The sequence below is a fragment of the Natator depressus genome, chromosome 16 (assembly GCF_965152275.1).
Source record: "Natator depressus isolate rNatDep1 chromosome 16, rNatDep2.hap1, whole genome shotgun sequence".
Taxonomy (NCBI): Eukaryota; Metazoa; Chordata; order Testudines; family Cheloniidae; genus Natator; species Natator depressus.
Window position 1 is genome coordinate 22,789,540 of NC_134249.1, and position 12,187 is coordinate 22,801,726.

General features: G+C 41.1%; 1 protein-coding gene across 3 annotated transcripts; it reads right to left on the reverse strand.

Annotated features, from left to right (window-relative positions):
* Window positions 1–1,947: 1,947 nt before the first annotated feature.
* On the reverse strand, window positions 1,948–10,333 carry PDCL (phosducin like). 3 transcript variants are annotated; one of them, XM_074974057.1, is made up of 5 exons: window positions 10,255–10,333; window positions 9,643–9,720; window positions 4,957–5,128; window positions 4,215–4,396; window positions 1,948–2,722 (listed from the first exon to the last, which is right to left on the reverse strand). In XM_074974057.1, exons 3-5 carry the CDS (start codon window positions 5,120–5,122, stop codon window positions 2,171–2,173), a joined length of 900 nt encoding a protein of 299 aa, XP_074830158.1. In that variant the 5' UTR covers window positions 5,123–5,128; window positions 9,643–9,720; window positions 10,255–10,333; the 3' UTR covers window positions 1,948–2,170. The 3 variants fall into 3 exon arrangements, with proteins under 3 accessions (XP_074830158.1, XP_074830157.1, XP_074830159.1); XM_074974056.1 differs by having other exon boundaries at window positions 9,643–9,706; window positions 10,255–10,329; XM_074974058.1 differs by lacking the exons at window positions 9,643–9,720; window positions 10,255–10,333 and adding an exon at window positions 5,917–5,972.
* Window positions 10,334–12,187: the final 1,854 nt, after the last annotated feature.

Genomic DNA, 12,187 nt, shown 5'->3' on the forward strand with positions numbered 1-12,187 from the left:
TCTATATCCTAAGCTCTTGTAACAGAATGTTCTGACATAGCCATGGCAGTAAAAGGAAGCAATTTTAATTTAAGTGACTTCTACTGAGAAGAAATAGTGGATCAGTTCTGGTTGCTCACAAAGAACTAAGGTCATAAAGACAACCGAGTTCAGCTGAGTCCAAGTGTTAAAGAAGCCAACAGGGGATGGTGCGAAATTTTAGCCGAGGCCCCATTAGCCCCCACATGGGCGGCATGAATCAGGGCTTTGCAGAAAGTGGGGAAACCACAGAAATGGCTTCTCTATTTCTCCCAAGTCTGAGACATCATCTACTGGGACACTAAGAGATCCAGATGCAGAAAATTCCTTTCCAGTCTCTTTTGTGTGTATATTTACAGCGTTGTTGTATCCATGTTGGTCCCAGGATATCAGAGAGACATGGTGTGTGAGGTATCTTTTGTTGGACCAGCTTCCGTTGGTGAAACAGACAAGCTTTCCAGCTTACACAGAACTCTTCTTCAGGTCTGGGAAAGGTACTGAGAACTCCATGTAAGCTGGAAAGGTTGTCTCTTTAACCAACAGAAGCTGGTCCAATAAAAGATATTACCTCCCTCACTTTGTCTCTCTATTTATGTGTATGTCCTTTAAATTCAGGGATAGTTCTCAACCATAATATTCCAAAGCACCTAGCTGAAAGGTGTAATATGAATAAACTGGGACGGGAACAGAATTTAGTACTGATTTAACATACATTTCTGAGGGAATTTTACAGATGGTGAGTGAAATCCTGGCATCATCAAAGTTAATGGCAAAACTCTCTTCACCCTGTATTTTGTCACTGGGATGTCATACAACACTCCCACTTTTCGCTACTTGTGATGGGTTGCTTTTAACGCTGGCCTCCCTCTGCTCAAGTAACCATTAGCAAACCCATGGATCAATATTTTAAAAGGCTATAGGGAGCATCATTTAGAGAGTTCTGAACGAAGAAAGATTCTCACATTTAGATCCAATATAGGGTTAAATAATGAAGACCGCTGTCCCACTAAAGAATAACTTTTAGGATGGAGTGGTGAATTGTGCTAGTTATCAAGTGAGAGGGGGAAATACTCTACACTGTCAAAACTACAAGACTTTTGAAGAGTGGAACATATAAGAGACAGGGAATGGGATATGGGGCCTTTCACTTTTGATTCACTGGTGTGAATCCAGCTTCAGGTTAGTAATGATTAAAGCTGTTCTTGTAATGGACCGTCTTAGAAGCTCATGGTCTCAATCCTATTCCTTTTATGTAGGTGTCCACTTAAAAAAATAATAAATAATAGTAATAATACCTTCTCCATTGGTAGCCCTGCCGACTCTAAGCAAACAAGCAAAAGCCTGATTGAATGAACAAACAGGGATTAGATTCCCCCATGTCAGGGTTCACATGACGCTTCCTGTGCCACATCTCTTCCCTAAACAGAGGACGTCAGTTCCCAGGCCACCAAGCCAGGACTTTCTACCAGCACCAATTAACCGTCTATATCAGCGGTTCCCAAACTTGTTCCACCGCTTGTGCAGTGAAAGCCCCGGGCGGGCTGAGCCAGTTTGTTTACCTGCCACGTCCACAGGTTCGGCCGATTGCAGCTCCCAGCAGCCACGGTTTGCTGCTCCAGGCCAATGGGAGCTGCTGGAAGTGGTACAGGCCAAGGGATGTACTGGCCGACGCTTCCAGCAGCTCTCACTGGCCTGGAGCAGCGAACCTGCGGACGCGACAGGTAAACAAACCGGCCCGGCCCGCCAGGGGCTTTCCCTGCACAAGTGGTGGAACAAGTTTGGGAACCACTGGTCTATATAATTCAAAGGATGAGATTATATGTAGAACAGGACTGACTATGTAAGAGGAGCTGCTGAATAACCACTGACAATCAATTTAAGATTTGCTTCACATTTATACACTTCAAAAACACTTTACTAGGTGCAAGACACTTTTAGTTTCCATTTTATTGAAGCAATTTAACCAAACGTTAAGAATTCTTTACATTACATATAATAAAGGCTCTTAAAGTACTAATGGGCTAAAAGCCAAAGTGCATGGGAAGGAGAGGAAAAATATACAAAAAATACGGAAAAGAACAAATGAACAATCTACAGCAACAAGAGACCCCACAGGGCAACCCCAGCTTACTGAACCCTTTGTTCACTTTTTTCAGTCTATCTCCAAATCACTGTCTTCACTATAACATGCAGATGGGTTACATATGGAAGTCAGGAGCAGCAGATCCTTCTCTGGGAGCAGACCACACTCCTGTAAAAAAGCCTCCAGGTCCACGGCAAAAAAATCTTCTCCAAGCTGGTCGGTGATTCGGACGAAGTTGCCAATGAGCTCCCCTCCCTTATAGATGAGCAAAGCAGGTAGAGCATTATTCGTAAAGCGAGTGCTGGCACCAATCAGGGAACTCTTTACTCGACAAAATTTGACTGTTGGGTACTCAGCAGCAAGACAGATCATGCAGCCATTCACAGATTCAGAGCCAGGGATGTCATCTTCATAGATGTGGATCATGATCAGCGTGTTCTTGTGTTCTTTATCAACGGTGTCCAAAAACCCTTCCCCACTGCTGATCTCAAAAACCTGCTTAAACTGCTGCCCGCTATGCAGCTGCTGCCTCATCTCCTCCATTCGCTGCTTCCTGTACTGCTGTAAAAAGGCTTCATCATCTTCGCCATCATGAATCATGTTATATTCTTGTAAAGTCATCTATAACGTGCACAAAGAAACGTCACAAACGCACCAGAGAGAGAAATCTAGAATTCCATACATGTTACATGCAGTTAGTATTTAAATCAAGGATGGACAGAGTTTGACCTGCATCATTCTTCACCGTTAATACCCAGGCACAGACCATGGAGGCTAGAGTTCCCACCATAAGATACTCCATTTTGGTCCATCCGGAAAGCACATCTGATAAAGACGGAGTTTCCTACATGGGGACTTCTAGCCTCCATAGGCTGGATTAAAAGTGAGTGACTATAATGTGCTCCTATTTTATTCAAATTAGCTATGGCCACAAGCTCCAAGTAAGCTGCCAATACGGCTCTTAGATGGGCAGCTTGGACATTATTTCCAATTTGAGTGGATACTGTCAGATTCCTAGTTTGTTTTTTCATCTTTTTTTCCTAAGTAAATAGAGTAAATCTCTATTAGAAACTGAACATTTATTTCTATACCAGATTTATTTCTTTGGCAAAAATAAATGTTCCCATGTTTTCTCTGGCATTGGAATTAACTTGGGTTTTGTGGTTATCATCTTTCAACATCTTGCTTCATTAAGAATTAGTCATCATGCTCTAGGTGTAGGGTTTGTTAGTTTAGTGCTGTTGCAGTCAGCAGGGGAACACAAAAAAATCAGTGAAAAACAGTGATTATTTCAGGCAGAGAGAAAATCTCTTTGGAAATGTGAAGTTCATGTAAATTAAAAACAAACAGATACCTAAAATTCAAGCAATTTCCCCCCATTATCACTTTATGATCTTAAATTGTTGGGCATGAGTGACCAAATGTTACTAATAACTCATGAACATAATACTGGTTTATTGTCAAATAGCAGCACGTATCAACTTTAGCAACATGTTCAATCAGATTCATAGGAACTGGTAATACAAGTCAATTGACCAAAACATCCCACCTAGCTTTTAAATAATTTACCACCTCTGCCATTTTCTGCCTTTGATGTCTAATGCTTTCCTATCAGTTTGAAGACTAAGCTGATCTCTTAACATTCATTTACCGTACATTATAATCAATCAGGCCTCCTGGAAAGCAGACAGTCTTACACAACTCTCATTAACTTACAAGATGAAGATATTTTTCAGGCACAGTTGCTGCATTTCCCCCCCCCCCCCCCTTTTTTTAAACTGTTTCGCAAACTTGGAAATAAATTTGATGAATGCATGCAAGGAAAATACACTGTGTCTGATACAGACTCCGTCAGTGGTCTTGGGCCAGTCACTTATTACTTAACACTTAAGTGTACAACATCTTCAAAGTACTGCACAAACATTAAATCATCTTGACACTACTTCTGGGAGGTAGGTAATCATTGTGCTCAGTCTCAATTTTTCCACCTGTTAAAAGCAATAATAAATAACTACCATGCAACTACCATTCATGATTTTTTGCAAAGCAGCTGAAAAACAGAAACTGCTAAAATTTATTAACACAGAAGTCTCTTATTGTGCTCCTAGGTTACCTTTCCATTGATTTTTTCCTGAAGTTCTTTCTGCTTCTGTTTATCCTCCTCTTCATCCAAGTGAGATCTGCAAGTCATGGATAACTTTTTTATAAGTCGTTCCATCTCTCTGCACTGCTCCTCTCGCTGCTCCGTCTCCAGTTGCTTGAATCTTCGCCAATCATTTATGACACCCTTTGGACCTGAAGGTAAAACATGCAGGTATTTTGCTTAGACAGAAACAATCTTTGTCTATTGCACTTTCCATTCAGGATCTCAGAGTCCTTTACAAATAGCAGTTAAAGGACAGACCATGTTTTAGGCTTATTGTATATTGCTCAATATGCTATAATAAAGCATAGGAATGGTAGCAAGTAACTCCCCATTTCTGCAGTTGACTCTTATGTCCTTGAACAAGTCACTCAACTTCGCTGTGTCTGTTTTCTTATCTGTATAATAGGCATAAAGCTTACCTACCTATACTACTTTCCTATTAACCTCAAAAGGATGTTGTGAAGATTAATATCTGTACTGAGTTTTGACACATTACCACCATCCAGGTTTAGAGGTATCCTCCAGCAGTTAGTATGGAAATATGTCCTCATCAATTTCACCTTGCTATTATCCTGTTGCTGGGGCCTAATGAAAAGTGCTACTCTTGAATGTCCTATTTAGGTATGTCCCAGTTGTGTGGGTACGGATTCCTCTCTCCCAGTACTGGACAGGCATGCACAGGAGGATAAAATATTTTATGTCACAGTACCTGTGTTAACTGCAGTGCCATCGCTACTCAGCTCCACCTCCCCACCAATCGTGTCAGGAACGGTGCTCTCTCTGACTTTATCTTCTTTCTCACTGTCCTCATCTTCACTGCTGCTGTAGTAGTACTGGAGCTTCTCACCAAGCAGTTTATCATCTAAAGTAGTCATTGTATTCTAAAAAGAGAGGGGTAGGTCAGCGTCAGTGCATCTCTGCTTTATACAAACACACACACAATATCAAGTATCACCTCAAATGTATAGCATTAGCCCTATACTCCTCCAGAGAAAAACATGAAGGTTGGCAATTCAAATGAAAACAGTTTATAAACCATTACCAACAAGACTATGCTGCAACTAGCCAACCTCTTTGTGAATGAATTGATAATAAACACGTCTGAAATGATGAGTAAACCAAAAACAAACAACAAAAAGCTCTTTATTACAGTTTTTTCTTCAATAGATAAAGTATGAGGCATTCAAAATATTTATTCAGAGAGGACAGTTCTGTTCATTAACAATGGTTCAAGATCACTACATACCCAACCGTAAAACCTGCGCCAATTACATTTCCTTCTGGATTTTTTACATTTATTAAGTTTCAACTTCTAGTATTGTGCGCACAATTATTAATCTTTTAGCAATGGCGAATGATGATCGGAACATGATCAATGAGATTAATAGTTGTATGCACTTTTGATAAGGTATCAAAGCCACTAACGCAATTAAAAGCTTGCAGTGAAAATACAGAAAAAACAGGAATGTTACAATACAGTTTTTAAAAATTTTAAAAGTTAAATTCTAACCCTTATTCCTTACCCCCACCCTCCCTTACAAAGAAAAGGAGACAGTGCGCAGTATCAAGTTGTATCTCAAGAAATATCCTTCCGGGTTTCTTTTAGAAGCTTATCTCTAGGAGATTATTACTAAACATGAAAAATTCTATGTAGGCTCAAAGTTGGCACCTGGTCTCTTTCCAGAATCAAACAGAATCTCAGCAAACCTCCAGCAAATCTCTTTTCTCAAATTTACGTAATGCAAGCGTGGAAAAAGAAAGATATATATTTTAACCAATGGTGCTTTGTGTACTAACAACTGTCAGTTTCACAGGTCATTTCACAATAAGGATAAGCTCTGTAGCAAGAGGGGAACTCTGATTTTGGCATTAGTCTGTGTAGTTGCAAGTCTGCAATTTTTACAAAATATAATTATATTTATAATTTATATAGTACCAGTGTGCAAATAAATCATCATATTTGGCAAATAAGTTGTTTTTGTTAATCTGCCTATGCAGGACTCGCAAGCAGTTAACATTTCACAAAGCTCATTTTCACTTTAATAAAACTCAGTTGTAGCATATTACGCAAATTGATAATGCTGGCACCTCAGATACTAACAGAAGTGCTACAACAAGGCTTGGAAGAATTAGATTTTTACTGGTAAATATTGATTTCACCACACAGACACAAACCAGCAAAAAATATTTACATCGATAATAATCGAAACATAAAGATAGGCAAAATAAGAAAAATACTGCTTGAAAACTTATTAGTTTGATTTAAGGATATTTATTTTGTATATGAGGTTGATAATTTGTGTTTTAATGGTTATAAAGCTTTAACTTCTATCATTAAACCATTATTGTCTGACCCTCTGGTAGTTTCCCACAACTATGAACATTTAAATAGATATATATATTTTAAAAATGCTTAAAAATAATCAATATTATCAGTCAAAACTAAAAAAGTTAAAAATTGAATTTGCCAAGCCAATATGTACTAATCACAATTGCCCTTACATCCATCAATTGACCTGAGTTACACTATTTCTCCATCTAAATACCTTTCTGTTGGCTAGAGATTAGCCAATGACAGCAGGAGGAGGATATTCCCTGAAAAAGCTATCTGGGGTATTAGTAATTTACATACACCCTCTCAAACCAAATGGGTGTAAGAGCAAACAGCGTCAAACATAAGAGACCATAAACTGAATTACTGCCTCAGGCTGTAAAGAGAGTTCAGTGCTCCACTAACAGCTTCCACAACAATTCTCCAGGGCTGATGGAATAAAAACAATTCTCCAGGGCTGATGGAATAAAAGCAAACCCTTCACTGGTGTGAACTGCGATCCTGAACAGCCTGCTATAAAACTGAGTAATCTATTTCCAATTTTTTTTTGGGGGGGGGGGGGTATGAGTGTGTGTGATTGACTCTATATCATATGTTGATGAGGTGGACCTAATTGTCTTTATTTCTATGACAAGGGCACAATCTATAGCGTAAGGAGAAAGTAGTGTTTTTAGGTTTTCTATCAACCACTAGCAGTATCTGCAAACTGTTGAAAGTAGGATTATGCAGATTAATGAGTAGATAGCCAGATGATTCAGGCTAAAAGGTGATGATTACTGAGATTATTTTTCAGAGTAGAGAAAAATTACACAGAAGATATGGCCTGTATCTACCCTAGAGAAACACAGAGGTAACCAGCTAGCATTTTGGATAAGGTACATTGTCAAATTTGACTAATAGCACAACACAGCACACAGTCAAAAGACAGCTGTATTTTTCTAAGTGTTCATCCATATATGAAACAGGGTTCATGGAGAACGGAAACCAAGGAATTAAAGAAGTTAACACCCTTAAAACCCCCTGCCAGCTTTAAACTGAGCCAGAAAGTTGCTCTGTCATGCTGAATTTAGGTATTCTATTTTATTTCCATGTACTACTGGAAAGTGTTTAGAGATCCTTAGCATTATGTCTGCTCAAGAAATTAAAGTGTTCGATTACATTCAGGAGACCTGGGATTGGAGGCGATTCCCTGTTCTGCAAGAGGTAATTAGTTTTGCTTAAGGGCTTGGTTGTGGGAGAATTCTGATTTCTTTTTGCCTTCTCTTCTGCTTGCACACCAAGCAAACTATTTTCCAATACAGAGAAAAGGTAGAGCAAAAGAAACCAGGAAAAAAAAAAGTGGGTACCATGTATGCCTGAGGCCTGTATCCTGACACAAAATTCCAATTCTTTCCTGTGTATCAAATGGAACTCAAATTAACAACGATTAATTTACAGGTATTTTCTAGTTATAGTGCACCATCTAACAGGCAGATTTATGTACAAAACAGAGATATTCTGCTTATTTCAAAGTAACTCAGAGATAGATACACACATGATAAAGCAAGTCTGCAACTATATGTCTTCAAACTGATCACTTCAGTTCTTGCAAGCTAAATAGGGTTGGATTGGGTCAGTTCTCAGTTGCAAGACTACCACGGTACAACCCTAGTTCCGCAAAAAGTCATTTTGGTGATTCTGTAGGTGGTTCATTTCTCTTTGAGTTGATAACAAAAAGCATCTCAAGTCCCTCTCTAGTATGGTGCTTTTGTTGTGTACATAGGGGAAAACTTTAGAAGATCACTCCTGTGCTACCATAAGACAACATTTAATAGTTAACTTATTTATCAATAAATGCTGGCAAGTGTTGATTTCATTGTACAAACACAAATTGAAAAACATATTCTCACCAAAAATAAAAATGTACGGATAGGCAAAGCCAGAAAAATACTGCTTGAAAACTTTTATTAAAGGATATTTACTTGGCATATTTTGACAATTTGTGTTTTAATGGTTATAATGCTTTAACTTTTTGAATCGGTGTCTAATATCATTACATAATATGTCTGACCCTCCCCATAACTTCCCGCAACTCTGAAAATTGAAAGAAAAAAAAAAGATTAAAACCCATAAGTTTCCGCAACTGTGAAAATTTAAACTGATAAAAATTAAAAAAAAGCTTAAAAACAAACATTGACGTCATCTACCAAAATGATAAAAAATAAAAATAAAAATCAAATTCTGCCAAACTTAGCTACAATGTTTCACAGAGATCTAATTTGTGCTCAACTTCTATATTTGGTATCTCTATCCCAAACTGGCTTGTTATTCCTTTTTACTTTCTTTTTGTTTAAAAATTAATTTCAAGACAGAATATTTTAGCACACCTAAAGTTTTTGCCATCAGCAGGAAACCATACAATGGTTTTGACACTTTGCAGATATGAATGTAGATGAAGCCAGTCTCCTGGTCCGTGCTGTTCAAATGCAATGGATTTATTGCAGAATTACTAAACTCAGATTAATGTTATTAAAAATGAATCTCTAATCAAACCAAGTTTATGCCTGCACTGTTTCTGGCTGTTTTCCCCATATATGGCCTACATCTGGGCCTTAGAATGAGGGTGGTCATGTGTACCAGGGAAGAACAAAGGTGGCTCTGAAGACAAACATGGAAAGGAAACAATGTCCTCCTACATTACCATATTTATTAATAGGTTTCAGAGTAGCAGCCGTGTTAGTCTCTATCTGTAAAAAGAAAAGGAGGACTTGTGGCACCTTAGAGACTAACAAATTTATCTGAGCATGAGCTTTCGTGAAGTGATACTGTAGCTCACGAAAGCTTATGCTCAAATAAATTTCCATATTTATTAACGTTACCTGAGCAAAGGGAACAGGAAACCAGTATACACAGCCTGTATCTACAAGAAAACCTGAACGGAATAAATGCACATGTAGCTGGTCATAGTAGAAGAAATGATGGGAAAAGTATTTTTTCCCTCCTTGTTTTGTACAAACATTTTAAATAAAAGAAAGAAAGAAAATGGGCTGGGTCCATAAACTAAAAACAAATCAGGAGACTCACAGTTCCTGGCTCGTTTGCAGGGCTGACCTCTGGGCCACCTCTCCACCAGTGCTGCTCTCGCTGACTGTAAATGCAGATCTAGGAACATGTCACAAAGGGACCGAGAAGAGCTCTCTGTGTAGCCGATATTTCTCACCATGTTTTACCTTCAGCCTCCAACCCCAACAGCTCTGGAAAGTGCCAGGCCTGGCTACGGAGCTGTAGGCACAACAGCTCCAGAAGGGATCCTGGGCCACCCCCCCCCGACCCACCAGCATCCCCCTCCCTCGCAGACCACCCTCCCGACCCCCCCCCACCAGCATCCCCCTCCCTCGCAGACCACCCTCCCTCCCACCCCTCCCCCCGACCTACCAGCATCCCCCTCCTCGAAGAGCACCCCTCCGACCCCCCCCAGACCATCCCTCCCACTCCCACCCCCACCCCCACCCACCGGCACCCCCCTTCCTCCCAGACCACCACGCAGATCCCCTGCCCTCCTGGGCGTCCCCCCAGGCCCCTCCTGCCCCCAGCGCCCCCGCTATCCAGAACGCGGCCCCGCCCCTCTGTCACCTCCCGGCCGGCCCCCGCCTCGCCCCCCGCGCGCGGCCTCAGGGCGCCGCCGCCCGCACCCACCGCTCCGGCGCTCCGCGAGGACGAGCAGCGCAAAGGAGGCCGGGAAAGCAGGGCGGCCCCATTCAGCGAGGGGTGGGGAAGGAGAGAGAGACGGTGCCTTGCTGGCAATGGTACAACCCGGCGGCAAGGCACATTGAGCGGACGGCAGCGCAACACCTCCCAGAAGGGGGTGGTTTGTTTTCGCCTCGCTAATCGGGATGGGCAGCCCGCGCTCAGCGGCACGCGGAGCTCCAGCAGCTGCCCTGCTCTGACCCACCGGCCCCCCTTCCCCCGGGAATAGAACCCAGGCGTCCTGACCCCCCCCCCCCCGGGACTAGAGAGAGTTGGGATCCCCCGCGGGCCGGGTTTGAGCTCCTCCTGCTGCTGCAGCCGTGGGGCCCACAGGGGGGGCTGTGAACGGGCACAGGGCTCCTGGGAAAAGTCCCCGAGTGGGGACAGCGCTCTCCCTAGGGAGCCGGCGGAGCATCTCCGTCACCCTGAGGAGACTTAAACCTCAAGCCGCCGTATAAGAAATGGAAAAGGAAGTGGAGAGTTTTTACTGCTTTAAACATCGTGATGAAGAACAAGCTTAAGCTTTGTCGTAATGGGCGTTGGGGGCCTGGACTGCTCAAGGCCCGAATGCTTGTGCGGGAGGAACTCTTGGAGGTGGCTTCTTGAATCCCTTTCATGCTGTTTCACAGCTGATACGCCTTGATGAAACACAGGAGCCTTGTCGTACGAACGGGCTTATTCAAAGTGATACAAGCTACAAAAGTGAGATTTTGGAAGTGCTGCCGTTTTCATAATGTAATAAAAATACTGAAATTATAAAGAATTAGTAATAGTGTGTAATAAGCATGTCATAAAAACAAATTTTGTATTTCCAAAATCACTGTTTTTATAATTTATACTCACGTAAAGGAGAAAATCCCTGGAAATATTCATTTTGATGAGGGGGCTCGCGAGACTTGACATTTTAGTGAAAGGGGCTCACAGGTTGTTAAAGTTTGGGAACCACTGTGCTAGAGGAATGGAGTGAGGTGGGGCAGCGAAAAGGGGACACGAGCTAGGGTTTGGTCTCACAAGTTACAAACACACACTTAAGGTGGACAAATCATTTTATTTTTTGCATGCAAATACATGTCAAGTACTGCAAACTTTTTCCATCAATTTTCTCTCAAAACACTGAAAACCATGATGCTCTATTCTGTGACCAGCCAAAGCTAATATCTCTTTACTTCAGTGCTACAGCAAAAAACCACACAGAATTCACTCCGCTATTCAGTATTATCACAAAGCCCACCCCACCCCATCTTTCCCCCAACCCACCCCAAATACAGACCATATGGTCCAGCTTTCCCATTTAATCCTATTCCTATAACACAAAGGGAAACATTACAATTTGGAAATTCAAAATTGAAATAAATGGAATAGAATTTATTCCCCTATATATCCCCATTTCATTTTACAGATTTTAAATTATAGTTTTAAATAGAAGCTGAGAATGCACCATAAAAATGAGCATTAAATCCATCGTAGCGATGGTGCCTGCTTTATACATGATGGGTGTACACCATCTTTTATTTCATTTACATTTCAATCGAACAATAGATTTGCAAAGAAAATGTCTAATACAGACGTAAAAATATTCACACTAGAGCTTCACAATCGGTTGTACAATTGACAAACAGGCCTCTTTCCCCAACTTTCCAGCTAAGCAATTTTATAAAACGTAATCAATGCAACAAGAAAAAAAATTTCTTTAACTTCCAGGGAAAAGAATATGCAGTTAACTGTATAAATGTAGACAGCAGATGCTGCAAGCTAACCACAATACTCTGAGTGGCTGTACAGTGGGTATGTGCAGTACAAATAAAAGCCACATGTGTTGTATCACAACTACAGTATAATGTACTTGTTTGCCCAGCGAAGAAAATGCATGCATTTTCATGCC